The sequence below is a fragment of the Trichoderma evansii genome (genome assembly GCF_050947405.1).
Source record: "Trichoderma evansii strain SZMC 28006 chromosome Unknown GGI43scaffold_13, whole genome shotgun sequence".
Taxonomy (NCBI): domain Eukaryota; kingdom Fungi; phylum Ascomycota; class Sordariomycetes; order Hypocreales; family Hypocreaceae; genus Trichoderma; species Trichoderma evansii.
In genome coordinates, this window is record NW_028145193.1 from 458,355 (window position 1) to 469,462 (window position 11,108).

The 11,108-nt window shown below is 49.4% G+C and overlaps 2 protein-coding genes across 2 annotated transcripts; one reads left to right on the forward strand and one right to left on the reverse strand.

The window, feature by feature from the left end:
- The first annotated feature begins 4,807 nt into the window (after positions 1-4,807).
- Positions 4,808-6,078, forward strand: GGI43DRAFT_79823 (uncharacterized protein). Its single transcript, XM_083210328.1, has one exon. It carries the CDS (start codon positions 4,871-4,873, stop codon positions 5,732-5,734), a length of 864 nt encoding a protein of 287 aa, XP_083059513.1. The 5' UTR covers positions 4,808-4,870; the 3' UTR covers positions 5,735-6,078.
- Positions 6,032-7,028, reverse strand: GGI43DRAFT_79929 (uncharacterized protein). The gene has a single exon (XM_083210330.1). It carries the CDS (start codon positions 6,854-6,856, stop codon positions 6,329-6,331), a length of 528 nt encoding a protein of 175 aa, XP_083059514.1. The 5' UTR covers positions 6,857-7,028; the 3' UTR covers positions 6,032-6,328.
- Between the last annotated feature and the right edge of the window lie 4,080 nt (positions 7,029-11,108).

Consider the following 11,108-nt stretch of genomic DNA (forward strand, 5'->3'; position numbering starts at 1 on the left):
AAAGTTGGAGGGGAAAAGAGGAGGTTAGGCTGCCAACTATGATATGCTACACAAATACGCAGAGGGCCACCCCCTCCAAAAACTGACACGCACCACGCCCTGTTGCTGAGGTTGGAGATGGCCAGCATCAAAACAGAGTAGTCTAAAAGGCACGGGCTACGAAAACACGGATTACGTAGGTACCGTTAGAAACAGCAGCGTATGGGGGCTTTGAAAAACGCCATCTCGGGGGCTTCGACCAGATCGGTCCATCGCTCCGGGCTGGCCTTTTTCACTCGGCCGAATCAGCCCAGGAAAAATCCGTCATGGTGCATGGCTGACTACTGACTAGCTGGCTAAAAAGCAGCAATGGCTTGTTTTAGTTTGAGTGGCGAAGACGGATGGGACACTAAAAATGAAACAAAGAGGAGTAAATTACCCAGGAATCTTGCTACACATAAGGGGGTATTGTGAGCACAGCCTTGCCTCGCCTTGCCGTGTTACAGAAAATGGTTCGCCAACTTTTCAGCCCTATCCAGCTTTTCCGCGGGGGTTCTTCGCGTTTTTTCCCCTGTTTTTGATTAATCGATTATTTTGTTTTAATAAATTTCTTTTTTTTTTTAAATTCGGAGCGAGAGTGGAGGAAATCGGCTTGCGGCACCTAGACAGGAAACAGACGCCGAGCAGCTTTATCTGCACTGTGTCTCAAAAGAGAAACTTGAAACTCCGCCTAAAGAGAGCTCTGGTTAAGCCAAGCCAAGCCAACGGCTCGCTGAATCAGGAAACTATACGGATCACTATACAGAAATGTTTTTATTAGAAAGAAGGAAAAAACGGTGGGTTCTATGATGAGATGGCGTGATGCTTCAGCGTGTCTGTTTACGACTCGACCAGCTGCGGACGCTTCGGATGGCCATTTGCTGTTTATGGCAATTTTAGGCATAGTCGCCATAAGCTGGCCTCTTCATGTGCTCGTATGTCATCAGGCTTCTAGAAAGCTTCTCGACCCACGATGGGCAGCTTACTGTACATACATGAGAGTACAAAGGACGGCAGTACTGAGTGTATGGCTTAACCAAATCATCGCGTTGCGGAAGGTGAAAAGAGAGGGTGGTCTCTCTTTTTGCCACCTGTCAGCAGATGTCTGAATTGCTCCCATGCTCTGTAATTATAAAGCAGCATTACGTAGACAACAGCTTGACAGAGATCCAAAAGCGGAAAGTATGGTACGAGCAGATACCTGTTACGTATCTGGACAAGGCGAGATGAGAAGTATTATCAGGCTGACCTGATGCTCGCTCCCGGACTCCCAGATAATCCGACTTACATGTAGTTGTCAGCACACATGTATGCCCAACAAAGAGCAGATGACTTACATCGCCGACTTACATGTCCGACGACGGAGTTTGGCAATGGCTGCTAGCTGGAAGGATTCGTGTCCTGCATACTAAACGAATCCATCAGTGTACACCAAAAACAGTCCAATCTAGTCAGCGGAGAAAGGAGCTGTACTAAGCAGCTGTAGTAAGCAGTGCTGGCAGCTGAGTCACTCAACATCCGGCATTGCGGCAGAGTGGTCGGGTATAATACGGCAGTGCTTTGACGGGAATAGAACAAGGTGCTCGTCGATTCCTAATCACCTTTGGGTGACCGTTTGGAAGCAACAGCAACACCATAAGCTGAGTATAGCAAAGCGTGAAATGCAACAGTAGCCTTCTGTTGAGCAATATATGAGCGGAACCTCTTACGGGCGTTCCATTGTGGCCGTAGTCTCACCTCCTAGCAGTAGTAGTAACGGTAGTTGCCGATGCTGAGGGCGTGTTGATTCATGTGAAATTATTAATACCGACCCAATATATAGCGTATACTTTCCTAAAATGGCAAACGCATGAGCCAGGGCACCAGTGCCTCATTCAACAAAGGAGTACCCCATACTCTTAGCAGAATGCAGTAATTGTATCACTAGTAATGGTGCTAATTAGCAAGGCTTCTCAGAGCCCAAAATGACCAAAAAGGGACGCGGGATGGAGGTGGCGGCAGCTCTTTGGGCTTCAAAAGTTTACGAAGCCCAGACCCCCAAAAATGGATGACGGTGTACAAATAAGGCTGCTAGCAGCAGACTGGGAGGCAGAATTAGGCCATGCCGAGAGAGCCAAGAAAAGCTTCCTATGTCACTGCGTCATCGAATGGCAATCTGGCTGCTGCATCCCGCGTTTCGCTTTCGTTCAGAGAAACGAGGTGCTCGAAACTGCGGACCTTAAAATTTTCAGGAGGCGTGCCAAACGAACAACGTGCAATTTGGAAGCACATATTGACGGCCGCACGCCTTATTGCTTGGTCCGCAAAAGGGCCGTATAGCAAAGGCATAAACGGCATCGCAAAGGAACTCAAAAAATAGACAGCTTGCGGATACTGTAAGTGTTGGTTAGTAACTGCTTTGTACTTGAGGCTGAAGATAGCATTATCTGCTTGTTGCCTTGCCACACAGCCTTAAAACAGGGATTGTGCGCCTTCCGCATAAGGCCAACGGGCATTATTACTCGTCGTCGACTTTGTATACTTCGTACAGCAGCGTATACGAAATACGAGTGGTCAACACCAACTCATCCCCCCTTGCGGCTGGTGATCTCATAGCCCATTGCCAACGGCCGTCTCAGTCTCGGAGTTTGCCCCTCAAGGAAGTATGTAGCGAATATCTGATACCGTTGTATAAAAAGCTCTCCCGACTCAGATCTGCAAATCTCCTTGTCCAAGTGCCGTGCCGACGAAGCGTTGGATATTGAAAAAATTTCTTCGTCGGCATCCAAACAGGCTTAGCATGCATGCAGTTGGCCCTGCAACTCTTTCAAAAAGGGCATAACATAACACCTTAAAAGCCCCCCACCTAGCCCAAGCTGACGGGCTTGGTCCAGCCCTGCAGCTCGCTCGTCGTTGTTGAACATTAAACCCGAGAAGCTGCTGTAGACCCTTAAAACGGCTTGAGGGCAAGGTCATTCGATGGGTGCTGTAGTGCTTACTTTAGCCCAGCAGCAGAGCCCGCACAAAAGGCGTGGGAGTTTCTAGCCCTCTTCTCGGGTTTTTCGCTCCCACAAAGTAGGTAGCAAAAACCTTTTTTGATCCCAGATTCCCGCGTGGCATGTCATTCTGCTGTCGCTGGTTCGGGGTCCCGATGACGCCGTGCCGTCACACGCCGGATCTCGAACGGCTGCACGCAGCACCGACTTTTTGGCTCCCGATTTTCAGGGCCCGGGAACCCCGGCAAAGTCTCCGGTTAGTCATAATAAGTGTCCGAGACGATGCTGTTCTTGTAGTTGTAATTTCGTGGTATGGAGACTTGAGACAGAAAAAAAGGTTTCTTAGCCGTTAGACAGTCAGGAGAGACGCTGCTTGTAGGATGATAGTTTTGTCATCTGGGTCAAACATCTCGAGCAACACGCCTGGGGAACCCAATTGCTGCTGCCTAGCGAGAAAGGAATGAAGAGCTCCACGCCTATTTGATGAATTACGGTGTAGGCGTTGCGATAAACGGGTCATCAGACGGCCGCGTCCTTTATTTTTCGGCGCATCTAGAACGGCGTGATATCTTCCGGCATCCATCACCGTCAACTCATGCTCATCATAATCTGACGAGCAAAGGAACTTTCCGTGCACGGATCTTTTGATGATGAGTATGATGGAGACTTTTCCCTGGAGCACTGAGTAAGTGTAAGTGGCATATTGCGTGATGCTTCCGAACAAGGTCCACAGGACGGATTATCTGTCATCTCGACTAAGAGACTTAGCAAGTCTGTAGACTGTGCTTGAGCCAACATTGATGATGGCCGTATGTGATGCGATACACTGCATTCCAGAGTACACATGTAGTAAAAAGCATCTCAGCAGGCTGTATGTACTTGGCGGTCTCTGTTTGTATACTTTGTCTCTTACGAGTATCATTACTGTCGAGGAATAAGCATCCTCCTATAGCCGTTCCCTTTTTTCCTATTCTGCCCCAACATGCCGTTTACTCATTTGTTTTGGGTTACAAGATTCTAATTTGCCGGTGGGATTCATGCGGGTCACGACCAACACTCATGTGGTAACCGCATGAGCAAATCCACGTGTCTCACAGCCTCCTCCTCCTCCTCCTTCTACACTTCCTCTTTGTGGCATAATTTCCGACCGACTGGCGGCCCAAGGGAGATATGTTTGATCTTTACCGAAAAAGAAATGAGAAATAAAAATGGAGGATGAGAGACATTTGTCTCAAGTATTCTAGGGGAGTAGATATAAAGTTTCTGCCCCCTTTCTCATGACGGATATCGCGGTCCGGGGCGCAAGAGAGAGTCATGGCAGAGACATTCACAATCCACAGTAAAAATTGGAGAGACCTTTTTGACAGGACCACCGTAACCAGCGAGCCAGCACCGAAACATACCTTGTTACGCGGGGGGTCGTTGAAAGACGGCTCTTTTTTTATCCAGCTCTGTCATACTCGTTGGGTACATGTTCGTGGACGGGGACGCATTGACGATGCCATGTTAGCTGCACCTTGGTGAGTTGTAAGGATGCTAAGCCCTGTCACTTGCTACTGGATTTACCCCTCAGCGTCCTCCAACGACCCAAGAATCTCTTGACAAAGTCTCCCCATGTGCTGAGGGGCTCCTCTCTGATCCCCTTGTCCGCTCTCGGTTTCCCCTAAACGGGAAGAGTTCTGGAAGCTTTCTGGAAATGTTCGATGAGGGGGTGTGTAGGTGTAGGTGGTGTAGATGGTGTAGATGGTGCAGATGGTGGAGGCTGCGGGGCCCATCAGCTAAGCCCAGCAATTGGAGCAGAGCTCAGGATTCCTGGCTGTTGTTGCAGTATGGAGTCTGTCTAGACATGTCCAAGTACTGCAGAGGCTTTGCTTGGCATGCAGGAAGCGATACTTTGGGACAGCATGCACACGCCCCTTCGGATCACGCTGAGATCTTTGCACAACAAGGCAAAGCCCCGTCTCAACGGTGCACTTCGTAATAGTCTAACTATTAGCGAATCCGTCGTGCCGCAAGTCGGCGCGCCTCTCGCTAAAAGGAAGTCGGTGCCCTGGTTTAGTTCGAGGCACGCACTTGTAGATGTCTGTAGAGGTGCTGTATCTGGCGTCGAATTCCTCGCTCTCTCTCTCTGCCCAAAAAGGGGGCTAATTAAGCCCATGCCGATTATGACGGCCAACTGCTCCATGACTCGAGCCACTGGGCCCATTAGCATTAGCACAGCACAGCACAGACAGCTACTGTATGCTGGCTGTCATCATCCGCATGGGCCAAAACCTCCCACTTGGTTATGCCGCCAGTGTACACATATTACTACTAGTAGTAATAATGAAGCTGCTCGCTGTCCTGTACCCATAAGAGACACGTACGGACGGGCGCACGGCGGCCAGCGAGTGTTTCTGCTGGCTGAGCTGAGCGGCCGAACCGAAATGACCGACCCTATCGCCGGCCCAGTCATCGGCCTTTACAGATATGCCGTTTGGAGGTCGAGCTGTGAAGGGCTTACGCTGCCAAGTACTAGCAGCAGTGGCAGTACGCGCAGCGGTACAAAGCACTGCCAAACAGCAGCTTACATACGTTTCTTCTTGCAACTTACATGGGAGGGAGCCAGTCGGCCGATCCTTGAGCCCTTCCCTTTAGCTGGATGGCGTGGCCATATCAAACGCAAGGCGAGGCGGCATGGCTCTCTCTTACACGCTTGGAGTCGCACAAAGGCCCAAGACAGTGCAGTGCATGTTTTGTAGCACCCAGCAGGAAGGGCGTACTACAGTGATTTACGGATACTTGCGGCATGCGTGCATATTTTTCTTCTTCTTTTTCTTATCAGTTCTCGTCTGCTATTCGTACGGCTCGCCGGCCACGAGGGATCTGCAGATAGGCACAAAGCCTCGTTATTGCTCCATAGCTGTGGGCTTTTCCTGACTAACAGAATCTCCAACGGGTGGTACGGTGGTACGCTCCATACTCCGCAGTGACAAGACCTCGACGGATATCACAAGTACCCGTACAGCGCCTCGCCCAGCCATGGGGTACCTTGACCCTGCGTACCAGGTTTCTCCCCAAAGTCCTAGCGGGCGGGAAGGCGACGGCACATGGCTTTTTTCTTCGTCGCCCTGAGAGTGGAGATTTGAGGCGTTGCCCCGCTTGCTGGGCTTCTCTTCTCTTTCGTTGAATCGTAAAAGAGTGTCTCGATATATATAATCACGGTCTTATGATGTGTCAAGCATGAATCTTGGAGCCACAAGAGACTGACAAGAGGGAGGCAGATTTTTGAATAAACTGAGGAGAACCAACTGCCGAGTTGCAACAGCCTCGAGTGACAACCAGCTCGAATGATATCAGTGACCGATGAATGATGACCGATGACATCGTGAGGCTGTCTGTTCGTTCGCCCTGCCTCGCAAGTTACTGCTCTGAACGGCACTGGTTTTTATGCAGCAAGTACCAAAAAACAAGATTCTAAACAAACTGTTCAAGACACAGCTAACACAGCCAGGCATCAGTCTCTGTCCGCCGCCTGTACCTACAGTATAGCCCAGGGCAGCCCACGAGGCGGATACTGTATGTTCCTCACAAGTACTCCAACCACCATGCCAGATGCCATCCCGGACTTCAGAACTACTAGCGCCGGGCTTCACTTCTGGTGCATGCTGGCCGCAGAGCAAAGGGCCGCTCGGGTACCGGCCGAGCCTGTGATTGTCGCTCCAGAAAAAAAAAGAAGACTGCGCACAAACACCCCTCCCTGGGAGGTGGCAGTGCCAAAAATGATTACTACTAACATTTCCATTCTCGTGAAGTGTCTGGCTGTTAGTTATATTACAACTTGAAACTGCAAGGCTCGTATGGAGTACACGGGGCTCTTTCATAGGCGATTTTCTCCGATATTGGCCATCTCATCTTACATGTGCTTGTGAGAATCCGGACTCCGTACAGTACCATTCTCGCTATTCGCTCACGGTCTCTAGCCGTGAACAACATGACAGGATGTGGTAAGCGGCTCACGACATGCCGTATTATTTTACAGTACATGCAGTACCGCATTCAGAACACCAAGACATGCCACCCGGAGGGATATCCCACTTTCTCCCCCTAGCTCTCTCCCTTGCCTGGGCTGTTCATCCCCCAGATCAGCCTTGTCGAGATCATCCTAGCACTGCATAATCTAGCTTAGCATGGCAGCTATTGCTGACAGCAAAAAAGAACAGCGTTCATGACGACGATGATGCTGATGACCACCCAGGAGGGGGGTATTCCTAATACTAGAGTAGCCCAATATCGAACCCGAACATCTCCATCCCCCATCCATGCCTCCGGTCACCACCTAAAATATGCCAACCAGCACAAACCATGCTGCCTCCGAAATGATCACCACGGCAAGACAATAAGCAGCAGGAGGGTGAATCGCGTGCTTTTCATGCACCTACAATTTTCGGGTAAGCCTCCGAGCTTAGTTCACGCACGCCGCGAGGACGCGAAAGAGCGAAGCCACCCACGGGAAAAGCCCAGAGAGATGGGAAAGCGTGAGATGAGACACAAGACGGGAAGCAAGAAAAAAGCTAGAGCCAAACCTCATCTAACGAATCAATGTGTCCCATTCGTAAAACACACGAATCAGCAGCCAGAGATTCAGCCATCCCGATCTACGATGGCGCTACCTCTTACCAGGGGCCCATTCTTTTTTTTTTTTACTTGTGTGTATATATAATAATATGTCTGAGCCGTCATCATACAGTCAGTCCCTTTGCCCCGGTTTTCTTTACCTGTCCCTTTTTTTGAAACCTTGTGCGTCGTAGCGCGCGCTACTCCCTGGAGGATGTGTCTCTTATTGGAAAAACAGCCATGAACAAGATCACAAATTATAAGCATCAAGCCAAACGCTGGGGGAGGCTTGGACCCTAAGCTCCAATGGCCATGCAAAACAATGACAAGCCCAGGGGCGTTTCACATAAGACGGTACCGGCGTGTACCTTGCCTTGGCTGATACTAACTTATATTACTATACAAGTAAGATACAATACACCCCCCGCCTGCCGACAGTCCGAATATCTGGGCGTTCATCAGGTTTATTTTTTTTTTTCAGCCGCAGGGCACACGAAACAGCAAAAAAAGGCGGTCCGCAGTCACTCCCCCTCCACTATTGGCTTAAGGTTGGGGAAAAGGTCCTCGATGACCCAGAACATGATGATAAGGCTGACCCCCAACCCAGCCTCGCGAGTAGTGAACGCAGCCCTACGTGAGTTGCATGACTCCTGCACCTACTTGTAGCTAGCTTTGCGCCTCGGCCTATCATTGTCTTGTCTTCGCTTTGAATGCCTGTTTTGGAACCGCTATTCGCGATAATTCACGACGAGAAAAGTCATAGATATCATTTTCTATTCTGCTCTGCTATACTATACGTATTATACGATGGAATTAACTTACACGTGTAATAATTTGAACTGTCCGAAGCTATGCGCTTTCGGAGCAAAGCTCCGGGATATTAATTAACCTTGGCGGCAGCGCCCTATGCAATATAACTTACATGCCCTTGTCTTGCCACTTGCAGCAGAGTGCCGAATACAACGCCGGGCCAAGCCTTTATTTTCACTTCTGATATTGAACAAACGACCACGGAGGGGGGTGAAATGAGGCAAAGGCGCCTTAATTTTTTATATTTTATAAATATCCATTACTACTAGCGCATAGTACTCGTATATCATCATTTATTATATCTGCTTCCTTGACGTTTGGGCTAGCAGGTTTCGTATGCCCTCGCACATCTAGCTCGGATCCGGGATGTCTTTTTTTGGTACCCTTCCTCATCAATTTAGGGCTTAATATCCGAACCCTGCTGGGGTAAGACGGGAAAAAGATTTAAGAGAGAGTGGGAGGTAAATGACAAAAGGGCAGATCTATTGATCAAAAGAAGGAGTGAAGAAAAAGCCCTGTGATGAATGCTACCCTACCAACGTCACTTCGCCTCGCCGGTTGGACGACCTCGTGTAAGTTCATGAACTATCCCACACCAAACATGCAGGGCCCAAGAACAGCAAAAGCATCTCCCCATACTAGTAAGCCTGCCGTTAGATGAGCCCAGAGCAGCGGAATAAACACCCCCGGGCGGAGCAAGAAGCAATTAAAAAAACACCAGATGGCTTAGGACGCATCCACTTTCTCCGTATTTGCCTTTTCATTGTTATATTCCCTTCAGCTTAAACTTGATCTTACCCAGGAGCTGAGCCATGGCATGGGAGAAAAAGATCCTGAAAAGCCCCCTTTTACACTCCTCCCGTATTTCTTTCAAATGTGATTGATGGCTTTTTAGCACGTAAGCTCTTATTTTGCGCTAAGCCGTTCAGCTCGGCTTCAGCCCCAACGAAAATCCACCTGCCGAACGACGCCACGAGAAGTTTGCCGTAGCAATCAGGGGGGGTTAGATTACTCCATCGTATTGGCCCCCAAAGCAAACCAAAAAGGCACACTCACTCCCCATAGTATTGGGTTGGAATCGTCCGGCTAGGCACGTGTAAACGAAGTGGGTGAATGCCTTACAGCCATGTGCACATAACGTGCAACAAGGGAAAAACGGCGGCGCGGGGGATGAGCTGCTAGCATCATTACCAAACAGGCCAAACGATTAGTAACAACACGCCTTTATCAGCTATTAGGAAGCAAAAGCAGAAATGTATTTCCCGTTTCGGTTCCGAGCCAAGCCCCGAAGGCGCTCGGTCTGAAGTTTGGCTTCCTCTTTTTGCCTTTTTTTTTTTGTCATCCTCCTATTTGCTCTTGGCATTACCTATCAGTATCGAGGGTATGAAACAGGCTTGCTCTCGGTGGACAATAGACATATAGGGCGCAGAATGATGAGGAAAGCCAAGACAAAAGTTGCACGCAGCAATTACGTACCAGCATAATCAATTCTCCCTTTTTTTTTTTTCCTTCTTTGCCCCAGCGCGGAATTTATCCCTCACCTTGGCATCGCCACACGCAAATATTTGTAAAAAGCTCGTAAACGTAAGTACGCCGAATAGGCTATTACCGCTTACCGAGTCCTATCCCGAGTCATCGCTGTCAACTGGACGAGGCTTGACTTTCAGCCCTCGAGATGTCATTTCGCAATCCCAAGCCCTGTGGGCCCTCGTCTACCCCTCCAGGAGGGGGATTGGCTTAGACGTTGTACTACTGTAGAGCACATAGTACTAGCAGTTGCGTCTATCTTTTTTTAGGTTATTGGTGGAGATGCAAACGAAAAAGAGGACGCAGCTAGGAATAGCGGTTCCAACTCAGTTTTTATTCAGCCTACCGGTAGGCTTACTTATGACTTTGCTGCCGTTTAGATTTCAGACCGTCGGCGCACAATGGTCCTGTAACAGGCAACTATCGTCAGACGAAGACGCTATGCCCCATCTCAGACCTGTGACGGACAAAAATTAACTGCCAAAGTCGCTGTTTGTTTTTAAGCCTTACCGCAGCATTGAGTTTTGGATCGTAGTTTGGGTAATCATCAAAATTCCTACACCATCTGCCCCTCCCCCCAAAAACCACCCAGGGTAGACGAAGGATTAAGCGATCAGGATCATGGAAGCCATGCCTTACCTTTCGCAGACTAACCAATTCCCTCCTTCTCGTTTTCTGTCATCCCTCGAGTCATTCAAAGAATCTCACTAGTCACTTTTTTCTTGCCCTCCTTCCTTTGGGGTGTTGCTCGTTGCTCGCTCTACCCACTTGTTCCCTTTTTGTCTCTGCCCAATAACGCAATACCCCCTTTGACGGCCTCATCCTATGTACCAGGTGGAAAAGAGAAGAAGAAAAAAACCACTCGTGGCGTCACGCATTTAGGTGCCTTTTTTCTTGGCGCATTAGTAATGCCGCTGCCGCCGCTGCACAAACGCCGCCTCTGCCGCCGCCATTGCCAAACAGGCTCCTAGTCGTCGTCGTAGTTGTCGTCGTACATGTCTTCAAATACACCCCTCTACCTTAATTCCGATTCGAGAAGAAAAAGAAGGACGAAAAAGGCTGCTAGTGAAAATGATGAACCACCTTGGAGTCGTATCCGTTTGGTCTTGCGGGATGGAACGAAATCGAGATAACCCAGGGCGTGGATGTCCGAGCCCATCCGGCTGGCCGTCTGCTCTCGAC

Excerpts from the sequence above, each read along its gene's own strand:
- GGI43DRAFT_79823 (XM_083210328.1), top strand. The coding sequence starts at position 4,871 with ATGCAGGAAGCGATACTTTGGGACAGCATGCACACGCCCCTTCGGATC.
- GGI43DRAFT_79929 (XM_083210330.1), bottom strand. The coding sequence starts at position 6,856 with ATGAAAGAGCCCCGTGTACTCCATACGAGCCTTGCAGTTTCAAGTTGT.